At 45.1% G+C, this 12357-nt stretch overlaps 1 protein-coding gene across 1 annotated transcript in view; it reads left to right on the top strand.

The window, feature by feature from the left end:
- megf6b (multiple EGF-like-domains 6b) overlaps positions 1–12357 on the top strand; it is a 58339-nt gene extending 45982 nt beyond the window's left edge. The window contains exons 13-38 of the mRNA XM_061069247.1: positions 131–301; positions 1149–1280; positions 1450–1578; positions 1677–1805; positions 1941–2075; positions 2379–2513; positions 2608–2733; positions 2823–2954; positions 3209–3337; positions 3507–3638; positions 4339–4467; positions 4633–4761; positions 5060–5188; positions 5283–5411; positions 7310–7438; positions 7535–7663; positions 8485–8613; positions 8733–8864; positions 8967–9095; positions 9239–9367; positions 9813–9941; positions 10089–10217; positions 10732–10860; positions 10948–11076; positions 11853–11981; positions 12290–12357. Coding sequence (XP_060925230.1) covers positions 131–301; positions 1149–1280; positions 1450–1578; positions 1677–1805; positions 1941–2075; positions 2379–2513; positions 2608–2733; positions 2823–2954; positions 3209–3337; positions 3507–3638; positions 4339–4467; positions 4633–4761; positions 5060–5188; positions 5283–5411; positions 7310–7438; positions 7535–7663; positions 8485–8613; positions 8733–8864; positions 8967–9095; positions 9239–9367; positions 9813–9941; positions 10089–10217; positions 10732–10860; positions 10948–11076; positions 11853–11981; positions 12290–12357 — 3356 coding nt within the window. The remainder of the gene's footprint in view (positions 1–130; positions 302–1148; positions 1281–1449; positions 1579–1676; positions 1806–1940; positions 2076–2378; positions 2514–2607; positions 2734–2822; positions 2955–3208; positions 3338–3506; positions 3639–4338; positions 4468–4632; positions 4762–5059; positions 5189–5282; positions 5412–7309; positions 7439–7534; positions 7664–8484; positions 8614–8732; positions 8865–8966; positions 9096–9238; positions 9368–9812; positions 9942–10088; positions 10218–10731; positions 10861–10947; positions 11077–11852; positions 11982–12289) is intronic.

Here is a 12357-nt window from a genome sequence, read left to right as displayed (position 1 = left end):
TGCAATTATTATATATTATATAAAAATGAGCTCATGATAATGAGGGTAAAACAGACATGAGCTTAAGGATGTGCAGTATATATATATATTTTTGTTTAATGCGTGTTATTCACGGTCTTCCCATCTGCAGCGCTCGAAGATGCAGTTGAGGCCCTGTCCAGCGGGGGTCCCATCGAGCTGCCACTCATCCGGCCCCAGCTCACCTTGCTGCAGGACTACAACCAGCCGCTGGAGCGCTATGACGACTACGAAGACGACGAGGGGGAGCTGAGGGCCGAGAGTAACCTGGCAGAGAAGTTTGGTGAGCCCCCCCCCCCCCCCCCCCCACCTCCCCAAACCATTAAGCGCTCATTATCATTAACAGGAACCTGTATCTGATTACCTGAGTGTGGCTCCCGGGAGGTGAGGCTGTCAGACAGACTCATTTAGGGCAGCCAGGGACCGAGCACACTGTGGGGGGGGATTACCACGCTGCACACTCCCAGACTGTTGGTACGCACTGTAACACCACAGTCTCTCTGGCAGGAATGCTGAGGATTATATGACCCGGCAGCCGCAGCAGGTCTGACACAGGAAGCTCGTAAAGAGACTTCACCTGAACACTGTCTCCAAACCACACAGGAATCTGAACGGACAGTGTTTTCATTCCTGTGGTTTCTTTGTCAGCTCAAAAAGAAAAGTTGTGTAACGGTCGGAGCAGGAGCGTTTCAAGGGACCAATGGGGCCCCTCATTGAACCGCTCCCCCCCCCCCCCCACATGATGTATGATGAGGTGTTGCAGTGGTCAAGCAAACCTCTAAAAGTGCAAAGCTTGTGGTTTTGTCAAAAACAATTTACCAACAGGCTGAAACACATTCTATCAAAATAACAAATGCATAACATCCTGAGATTTGAGAAGCTGGATTTAGCATTTTTTTTCTATAAAAACGAATATTGATTTTCAATTAATTATTTTCAAAACGATCACAACTGTCTCACATCCAGAGGGAAATCAAATGTTCTACCACAGAAAATTAAGCAGCAGTCATTATATTACATTTTTGCATCATTATGATTAGAATTAAAACGTGATTAAAGAAAGAAAATCTTAGATATATATTATAATCGATTCTAAACGTATATGTTTGTTTGTGTCATTTTGTTTCCAGTGTGTTTGGACGACACCTTCGGGAACGACTGCAGCTTGACGTGTGACGACTGCTCTAACGGAGGGAAATGCAACGTGTGGAAAAATGGCTGCGACTGTCCTGATGGATGGACGGACATCCTCTGCAACCAGAGTGAGGACCACACACACACACACACACACACACACACACACACACACACACACACACACACACACACACACACACACACACACACACACACACACACACACACATGCCACCGTTTGTAAAGTCAGAGCTTTAGCGTTGTGTTAAACCTTGTTACTTATCGACCTCACAGCGTGCTCCGAGGGACATTTTGGTAAAAACTGCTCCTTCCACTGTAAGTGTAAAAACGGTGCTAGCTGTGATCCGGTCACTGGGAGCTGCCGCTGTCCACCAGGAGTCAGTGGAGACTTGTGTCAGGATGGTGAGTCAAAAAAAAAAGAAGAAGAAGAAATGTATCACTTAATTTTGTTATTGAAAACATTTGAAAATCATTGCGATTGTTTTTTTCCCTGTGTGCAGGTTGTCCAAAGGGTTTCTACGGAAAACAGTGCAACAAGAAGTGTAACTGTGCGAATAATGGACGCTGCCATCGAACCTACGGAGCCTGTCTGTGTGATCCTGGACTCTACGGACGCTTCTGCCACCTCCGTAAGTCACATGACCCGGACACTCAAACCCTGGCAGGAAACCAAACTGACGAGTGATACAGTTTTCTATTCCACATGAATCTTGTCAGTTTCCCTCTGTACTGAAATCCTCTTTGTCTCGCTGTCTTTTCTTCAGCTTGTCCTAAGTGGACGTTCGGAGCGGGCTGCTCTGAGGAGTGTCTGTGTGTCCAGCAGAACACTCTGGAGTGTCACCGTCGCCATGGCACCTGCGTCTGTAAGTCTGGTTACCGGGGAAACACCTGCAAGGAAGGTGAGTACAATGTCATAAAGCTCTCGCCAAAGGCCATACTACTACTACTTCTACTACTACTACTACTACTACTACTAATAATAATAATGGTAATTTATGGCAGGGAGGTTTGATTCCCAGCTCCTGTTGTCCATGTGACGAAGTGTCCTTGAGCAAAACTGATCTCCACATTATCCTGATAACTGTGCCATCGATGTGCGATTGATAGATGTTGTGTAGATGTTGTGTAGAGTGTTATAAAGGTTGTTGAAACCTAAATGCTGTATGTACAGTTGTGTTGACAACCGCTCTGTCCTCCTGCAGAGTGCGAACCCGGAACGTTTGGATCCGGCTGCGAGAGGAAGTGCTCCTGTCCTCCTGGAGTGTCGTGTGATCATGTGACTGGAATGTGCCTTCGAAAGTGTCCTCCTGGTCGTCAGGGGGAGAGCTGTGATCAAGGTAAGTGTCCCTGCAGAGGACCTGCTCTCCTCGTGCTGTGAGACCCACACGTCTCCTGTATTAACATGACTCCCTGCTGTGTGTCTGGTCTCAGACTGTCCAGAGGGATGGTTCGGAGCGGGCTGCGTTCAGCCCTGCAACTGCACCAGCGCCCCCTGTGACAAAGTGACAGGACAGTGCAAGTGTCCGGCAGGGACGACGGGAAAACACTGCGAGAACTGTGAGTCCATCACACTTTTCTACAGCTTGATGACAAAAATCTCTCACAAATGTTCACATGACCATGAGAATATTCACTTTGAATCCCAGTGTGTCAGGAGGGACTTTGGGGACCAGGCTGCAGAGAGACCTGCCCGGCTTGTGAGAACGGCGGCTCGTGTGATAAACACAACGGATCGTGTAACTGTCCGGCTGGATTCATGGGAAAACTCTGCCAGGACTGTGAGTATCTGCAGTGGGCATTTTGGGGTTTTATGTTTCCATAGCAACAAATGGATTCACGTAAACAGTGAGCTGAGAAGGATGTAAACGCTGTGGAATATTAAAATCATGCACTGGTGAAATCTTTCAGCAGCATGAAAACCACCTCAGACATATTTTCCTATATTTTCACTGAGAAGAACAAATGTATGATGGAGTTACAACCAACCACTGCATCACGGTTCAGAAACTGTCTATTTGTTTCCCTGGTGCAGCGTGCCCAGGTGGACACTTCGGTCACGGCTGCCAGATGAGGTGTGTGTGTGAGAACAGCGCTCACTGCGACCCGGTGACTGGACGCTGCACCTGCGCTCTCGGCTGGACCGGACACAACTGCAGGAAAGGTACCGAGAGTGGAAAACATCTGTCTCAGTGGCAAACCAGAAATAAAATCTATTATATTTCTCCTAAGACACGGCAGGAGAATTTAAGCAGGAAATGGATTTTAAAATTGTTGATAGAAACATGACTTGTGATATGTTTGACCCCTGAAATCTGACGTGTGTGTTTCAGTGTGTGATGTGGGACACTGGGGAGCCGACTGTGCAGGAACATGCGACTGCAGGAACGGAGACGGCAGCTGTGACGCGGTGACGGGCCAGTGCAACTGTGAGGCTGGTTACACTGGGACCCAGTGTCATCACAGTATGTTGGTGTCTTTGTTAGGAGTGTTCAGTCTGTGGAGAGTTAAAGTCGCTGCCTGTGGAATTTGTATGATAACGTTTGATTGTAGAAATATGGAAAGTTCAGTTGAAAGCTGGTGAAGTTATTGATTTCTCCTTCATTCATTCTGAAGTCATTCTGCTTTGTCATTCTTGATGTGACCACCAGGTGGCGTCAAAGTTAATGTTTCTAATTCTACAGAAAGATAAAAACCCACTTGTCTCAGATTACCTTCAGGTTCTCTACATATTTTTTGTTTTGAAATGTTTTATTTTTTTCATTCAGTAATTCTTAAGTTTTCAGTTGTTTTTATATCAAACTTTTATTGCCACGAAAAGTTTGATTTACTCTGCGTGTTTTTGCAGGGGAGGGACACTGGGAAATCATAAACTACACACTGAATGTATTATTTATTTGTACAAATTTCTATTTTTTTTCTTGCACACTTGACTTCTTGTCCACATCGGCTTTAAAATTGAGATTTGAATTTTATTCGCGTAGTTTAAAAAAATAATGAATAATGAACACTTATAAGTCACCACAAGGTCAGAGAGGAAGTATTTCAACCTCAGCTATGTCCCTGTTGTGTCATTTTATAATCAAATTTGACCTTAAATGTTGAAACTACAAATTAAGACTCCGTTCAGTCTCAAGTTTATTTGTTTGTGTGTTATTCCCTCAGAGTGTCCAGCAGGTATGTTTGGTCTCGGTTGTCGTCACCGGTGTCAGTGTGACAACAAGGCGTTGTGCGACCATGTGAGCGGAGCCTGTACCTGCCTGGTGGGATGGACGGGAAGCTTCTGCGAAAAACGTAAGAGACAATATTGATCACAAAGTCAAATTCTCCCAATGACTTTTTGCTATTAGCAGGCTGTCTTTACCTGTGTGTGTGTGTGTGTGTGTGTGTGTGTGTGTGTGTGTGTGTATGTGTGTGTGTGTGTGTGTGTGTGTGTGTGTGTGTGTGTGTGTGTTTCAGCGTGTCCTCAGGGTTTCTACGGCCTGGACTGTCAGGAGAAGTGTTTGTGTCTGAACGGCGGCAGCTGCGATCACGTCAGCGGAGTTTGTTCGTGTCCTGCCGGCTGGATCGGTCCCTTCTGCAACCTGAGTGAGTGTCACTTCCCCTCGGCATGTTGACAGGCACCAGCATCACTCTGCCATTATGAAAAAGGTGGAATCATAAACTCATATTGTTCATATCAGGATCTTTTGAGTGCCGGCTCACACTGGAACAAGAACATGCTTAGTTTCAGAGTTATTCGGGGAAACCCAGTCACACATGAGAAAGCCCGGACTCGATGTTCCCCATGCTGTGGCCTGTATCACTTACCAGAAGCTGGAATTTCCACGTTTGATCTTCAGAGTTCATGAGGAGGTAACCATATTGTTTGTCCCTCTGCTGGCAGCTTGCCCGCCCGGCTTCTATGGGGAAGCGTGTAACCAAACCTGTCGCTGCGGCAACGGCGGCGGCTGCCACCCGGCCAGTGGGCAGTGTGTGTGCACGGCGGGCTGGACCGGACCCAGATGCACAGAAGGTGAGTTTACACAACAGAGCAAAGTGGTCATCAGGTAAATAAGAGGTCAGAAGATGGTTTGACCTGTGTGTGTGTGTGTGTGTTTTCCTCCCAGAATGCCCTGCAGGATTCCACGGAGCCGACTGCCGGCAGCGCTGCTTGTGTCAGAACGGAGCCTCGTGCAATAAGACCAGTGGAAAGTGCACATGTGCCAGTGGGTGGACTGGTGCAGCCTGTGAACTGGGTAAGACTCTGAAGGGCTGTGAGTAAGAGTCTCCGTTCGTGTTCCCACAAAACCACCTGCACATGGGCCGTTTAAAGGAAAAGCTTAATTTATTACAACTCAGGTTTTTTTTTTATGGTTTTGACCGCAATTCATAACAAAACTGTTCTCAGATCTGAGAACACCAACATCGATCAGACATGTGAAAAACCGTTTAAACATTCTGATTCAGAAGTAAACCCAAATCAGTCGTAATTGAATATTGAATAATGTCGGATAGCCAACCTACTCTTACTTGTGCTTTTGAAAACAAACGGTTTTATGACTTAATTCTTAACATCTTAAAGTTGCAGCCGAAATGTCTCTGTATTGATGTTGGTGGACTGGAAAAAGCTTCAGGACTTTACGGTTTTATCCGTGAAAAAGCTCTGATATGTTGAACTGTTTCTGCAGATGTATTTTTGTATGTTGTCGGTAAATCTAAACCTAAAGCTCTGCAGGTCTAAAGCTAAAACCAGGAAGATGTGTAACCCGATCGATCTGTAAACAGAAAATTTTCAGCCTCACTTTCTCTTCCAAATACGTTTTTACTTTAAACGTTTTTTAAACATTTTAACATATTCCCAGATCTCAGCATTTCATTTCCTGTCTGTGGAGTTAAAAATTATAAAAATAAGACCCAACTGGCACAGAAACAACTTTTCCCTTCAACCACTGCTTCTGTCTCAGGTCCATGTGCAGCAGCCTGAGTTTCCTCAGTTTTGTCCAGATGAGATTTTTGTCTCCTGTTTTCTTATTTCTCTCAGACCAATCGTGGTTAGACCAGATCCTGATGAATCAATTATATGGTTGAACTAGAATATGGTGGCCTGGTTGGTGGAGGGATCTGTTTCTGCCTTTACTTGATGTCACTACCTCCACTGTGTTTCCATCTGAATGTTATTTAGCAGGATTACGCAAAAACGATCCAACAGATCACCATGAAACTTGGTGGAATGATGCATTATGGGTCAGGAAAGAACCCATAACATTTCAAGTTCATATCATTTCTGCCGTGAATCTTATACTGACCTTACTATCCACAGCAACTGACCAGAATCATACTGTATGTACAACTCATCACGCTGTAATTAAACAGAACAAACATTACGAGGGAGCCGAGATCACGTCAAATTATTGTTTTAGTGTTAAATCTAATTCAGGTTTAATCTTGACTTAGACTCTCACAAACCCACGTGAAGCCTGGATCAGTCTTATTGAAATCCAGCCTGTTAGACCTCCAGCTCTTTTCATATTACAAAGTCCTACAGACGTTGCTTAGTCTGGACAGAGAAGCAGAAGAATAACATCACCTGAGCCCTGAGGTAAATATTTAAAACTGAGGCCTGTGGTTGATTCACTGAGCTCAAGGAAACTCATCAGTCTGACGCTCATTTGCTGCTTCAGGTCATTTGTTTTCCCTCTGAAGTTTGGTTTTGTGCTGGCACAGTTTGGCACCACAGACGAGTCCGGCCTGTTAAAAGTCTCCATCACTGACCCGGCGGTGACATTCCAGCTCGTTCTCCCTCTGAGCTCCACATCACACACTATCCTCCCTCTGTGCCTGTTGCAACCTTCCCCTGCCGAGCCGTGCCAGGTCCAGCCCCCCCCCCCTCAGGAAACCACTAATCCTGCTGCTGGAATGTCTTCACCCTCTAAACCCTGTGGCTACTCCACCTCTCACTGCCAACTCCTCACTCACTCCAAGCATAACTCTCAAAAAAACGTGGTCCTCAGCAGAAATGGGACAAAGCTCTGTCCCATGTGTTTTCACACCTTAATGTGTCTGGTCTCACGTGTGTGTGTGTGTGTGTGTGTGTGTGTGTGTGTGTGTGTGTGTGTGTGTGTGTGTGTGTGTGTGTGTGTGTCTGCCTGTGCAGAGTGTGTAGCAGGTCGGTTCGGGGCCGACTGCCAGCAGCAGTGTGAATGTGAGAACGGCGGCCAGTGTGACCGGCAGACGGGACGGTGCAGCTGCCACGCCGGCTGGATCGGAGAGCTCTGTGAGAAAGGTGAGCCAGGGAGACTGAAAGCTAATGAACCTGCACAAACTGCTGCTCCGTGGAAACTATTTCCATGACCTCCAATTTGCACCTTCCTCCTCTCAGCATGTGAAGCAGGCCTGTTCGGTGCTGGCTGCCAGGAGAGCTGCCGGTGTGTGCACGGGGTTTCATGTCACCACGTCACCGGAGAGTGTCAGTGTCCACCGGGCTGGAGAGGAAAACTCTGTGACAAAGGTACAGACCCTGTGGAGCTCCTGCAGCCCCTGGTGGACGCAGCTACTTCTGTTATTTTAACAATGAACCTTCTTAATTTCTAAATACTACAGTTAATGTACAGGATGAGGAAACAACTTTTCATTTATTATCTTTACCAAGAAGTTTATGTCTTCATCTACGTTTGTTTGTTTGTAAATAAGCAGGTTTCCACAACTACCACAAAACTGATTACCATGACATTTTGTGGAGGGCTGGAGCCTGAACCAATCAGATTCTGGTGTCGATTTGGTTCCGGGAGATCCAAATACAAATCGGGATCTAATGAATTTTAACGTGGTTTCACTATTGGGCCTTGATGGAGATAGTTACACTTATTTACTTCCATCATGGAGGTTATTTTTGCATCAGCGTTAGTTGGTTTGTTAGTTACCAGGATAACACAATAACTACTGAAACAATGTCCATGAAAGTTTGTGGAGAGTTGGATCATGACCTAATCAATTTTGAAGCAGATCCAGGGATTTTTTTTTCTCTTAATTTAACATTGTGAGATAGGATGTTTGCCTTAGCTGACTTAAACACTCTCTATTTCCTGATGAGATCCATTATGTCCCTATTTTGTCTCTTGCTTTCTCCATATTGTAATTCTACCACTGCTATTTCTCTACCCTGTTTAAGAAGGATCCCTTCTCTGTTTCACTTCTTTATCTCCTCGGTTATTTTCCTTTCTGATCAGTGAATTGGACACATTGTCTCACGAAGGATGAAATGTGGTTAATTCAATTCCTCTGACGTTTCGCTCCAAACAGCTGATAGTGTTTTGTTTTGGTGGTGTGCAGCGTGTTTGCCAGGTACGTTCGGGCCGAGCTGTGAGCAGCAGTGCAGTTGTGCCCAGGGAACATCCTGCCACCACATCTCTGGAGAGTGTGGCTGTCCTCCCGGATTCACCGGCAACGGCTGTGAGCTCAGTGAGTTCTGCACCACTCACTTCACTGTCTCCCCCCCCGCTGATGATAATCATCCTTTTCTTACTCTCACTGACGCACTGAAGTCAGAACATCTCTAACTCTGTGTGCTCGTCCCTTAGCTTGTCTTCCAGGAACCTTTGGTCAGAACTGTAACCACGTCTGTCAGTGCTCACAGACAAACCAGCTCTGCCACCCAGTGTCCGGATCCTGTTACTGCGCCCCAGGTTTCCAAGGTCCAAAATGCGAGCAAGGTAAGTAAAACAGATACAAAATTAAAACATTCAGACATTAGAGCAAATAAGGGAATGATAGCCATTTAAGTGCCATAACTCCTGACTGTTATTTGTTTCCAGCCTGTGGAGAAGGTCGTTACGGTTCGAACTGCGAGAGGCAGTGCAGGTGTGTGAATGGAGGGAAGTGCGTTCCTTCCACTGGAGCCTGTGAATGTCCAGCAGGGTTCATAGGAGCACGCTGCAACATCAGTGAGTCCACCACAGCCTCAGAAGGTGAATAATAAAGGAGTTTTACAGTTGATGTGACGTGTCTCTGGTGTGTGTGTGTGTGTGTGTGTGTGTGTGTGTGTGTGTGTGTGTGTGTGTGTGTGTGTGTGTCCTGGTGCTGACAGCGTGTCCAGCGGGGCGTTATGGCGTCGACTGTGCTCGGGTGGCCACGTGTGGAGAGGGGGCCAAGAATGACCCGGTCACCGGTCGGTGTGTGTGCATCCCTGGACGGAGAGGAGAGGACTGTGGGCACAGTGAGTTCTGAGCAGTGATTGTACTGTTCTCAAAACAACTGATTAGATCAGCTGACTTAGTGGAAGGATGGAACGTGGGCCGAGAAACAACAATTTTGATGTAGATATCAAGAAAAAAAAGGGGAGGCTCCAGGAACTCTCTTTTTCACCTTCTTAAACATTGTGAGAAACGTCTCTTTTTGGTATCTTCAGATTTCCCCGGGAATAATTTATGGATCTTGATAAAAAATAAACAAGGGGACTGAAAAATAATATTAACCTAAACTTATATTTAACTTATTAATAAAGGCTCAGTGTGTAAGATTTAGCTGAAATGGATTTATTGGCAGAAATTGATTATAAAATAATCCAAGTGAGTATAGAGTTCAGCTCTGCTGAGTGCTTTTGTCTGTTGAGATGAAGAAGCTTAACATTAAATTTAATTTGAGTGTGTGTTTGGCCTCAGGCTGCCCTCCAGACTGGTTCGGGGCGGACTGTGCCCAACGTTGTAACTGCAGTAATGGAGGAGTGTGTGACTCAGTAACTGGAAACTGCACCTGTGGTCTGGGCTGGACCGGCGCACACTGCGACAGAGGTGACGACAAACACAATTCATCCTATATTTCTTCACAGCTGCTGCGTTTGCTTGTTGCATCTGCGGCGGCAGAATAAACCTAAACACAAGTCTTGAGTCAGGAATTTACATTTATTTTCTTGTTCTTGTTACTCATCTGCCTCCCAGAATGTCCCGTGGGCAGATTTGGTGCCAACTGCCAGCTGAAATGCAAGTGTCAAAATAATGGCACATGTGACAGAGTGACGGGGACGTGTCAGTGTGGTCCAGGCTTCTATGGACATCTGTGTGAACATGGTGAGAACTGAGATACATCAAGTTCAAGTTGCAAAATAAAAATACACCTCTTCCGACTATACCTTGAATACAATTTTGAAACTAACAATTTAGTAGCACTTAAATGGCACTTACTTATAGCACTTTGTAGTTTTGCTTTATTTTTGAAGAAATGGAACTTTCTTGATTTTTGTTGTTCTCGGTTTTTAACCTCAGGGTTGAATGCACGTATTGTGACTCGCTTTGGATTAAAGCGACAGCTAAATGAAAAATGTAAATGTAATGTAAGGTCAAATCCAGCAATGAATTGATCCCAGTAACATTATCTGTGCAGTCTGATGTAGCTCATTCCTCTGTGTCAAGTGCACAAGGTGACAATTACACTGACCTTTCCAGTGGCAGACTTACACAGATTCTCTTAGAACTGAAAAGGGAGACTCTGGAGTTGATACTTCCTAACCCTGAATCCAGTTAGAACATTTGTAAACCATTCAGGTCGACTTCAAATCTTGTTCCGTGCCCCTCTCGCCCTCAGCCTGTCCTCCTGGTCTCCACGGCCCGCTGTGCCGGCTGCAGTGCGACTGTATGAACGCAGCCTCCTGTCACCCTGCGTCGGGCCACTGTGTCTGTCCTCCAGGATATTACGGAGCCCGCTGCCACAGAGGTCAGTCACAGCACTGCTGATTCACCCAGGACAGTAATAGGTGGTCGTCTACTTTGTCGTTTTCACTAAAACTCATTTGTCCCTCAGTGTGTGAACAGGGAACTTTCGGTCTGGGATGTGCTAAAGTGTGCGACTGTGAGGACGACTCTCCGTGTGACACTGTGACGGGAAGATGTCTCTGCTCCTCAGGGAAGACGGGACTCAGATGTGACAGCGGTAATCATCAATCCTTTTTTGTTGTAGTTTTAGAACAAACACAGTGAAGTGAAGATCGCATCACACAACTCTTCCCTCTGTAAACTCTAAGACATTTGAGTTTTATATCAGAAGTTAAATGAGAAATTATTTTTGAAGCCAATTATTTTATTCAAGCCCACTGGATTATATGTTAGCAAAGGATGTTTGGTCACAAAAACATTGACTTTTAAATGTATGAATATGTAAAGTTACTTAATGAATATATAGATATAATAAAAATAACTTTAAATAAATGTTGACAGTTCAGATTGTGCCGCTTTGTGTTGAAACCTTGAGATCCAGACTTTTAGAGGGACCACTGTATTTGCTCAATTTATGTACTTTTTGTAAAAATTTACAAATCTTTTATTTTAATTACATATTTTAGTGTATATGATGACCTATTAGCAGCTATGGAGGTTAATTTAATTATTGTAAAATTAATATCACAGCAATATAGAAATATTCCATTCAAAGGAAGTTAACTATTAGAGTTTAATGCAATATAATATATAATATAATGTGTTAGAGTAAGAACCTGTGTTGTTACATTATACTGACTGTTAAAGAAAAGAAACATATCTTTGTGTTACAGTCCCATTACTGATCTTGGGACAGTGTATAACAACCTTAGACAATGTTTGAACAAAGCATTAATTCAATATGTAGAAGTTGGTGACCTGTTCTACATCTTAAAAACACATCCACCTCTGTGTAGTGTAGTTCTAATAATGTATTTTGTGTTCTCTCGTCAGACTGCAGAGTGAATCACTACGGCCCGGACTGCGCTGAGACCTGCGAGTGTCAGAACGGAGCCGGATGCGACCGACGCAACGGCCGCTGCAGCTGCGTGCACAGCTGGATCGGCCTCTCCTGTCAGGAAGGTACAGCACTGAGAGAACACACGGGAATCGCTGCTGTCTGAAGAGTCATCTCCCTTCACTGTGACATCCACAGGGGACGTCAGGTGACAGGCTCTGCTGACTCTCTGTCAAAGCAGAGGAGACAGTTTTTCGCTGACTCTGTGAAATGAGAGTAAATAACTAGTATTAGTGCTGACAGCATCTGCTCACCGTGCCCAGGCTGCACTTTCTCTGTGGTGTCGTCTTTTTTTTCACATGGAATATGAAAGTTCTGCATTTGTAGAAGCGGACTCAGCTCAGTGTGTGTGTGTGTGTGTGTGTGTCTGCAGGTGGACCTCCACGTGTCACCTATGGGAGCAGCAGCAGAGGAGACTCACAACACAACAACTCATTATAG

Source organism: Limanda limanda, chromosome 4, assembly GCF_963576545.1.
Source record: "Limanda limanda chromosome 4, fLimLim1.1, whole genome shotgun sequence".
NCBI lineage: Eukaryota > Metazoa > Chordata > Actinopteri > Pleuronectiformes > Pleuronectidae > Limanda > Limanda limanda.
The sequence above is the reverse complement of the archived record's forward strand: the minus strand, read 5'-3'. Positions and strand labels throughout refer to the sequence as shown.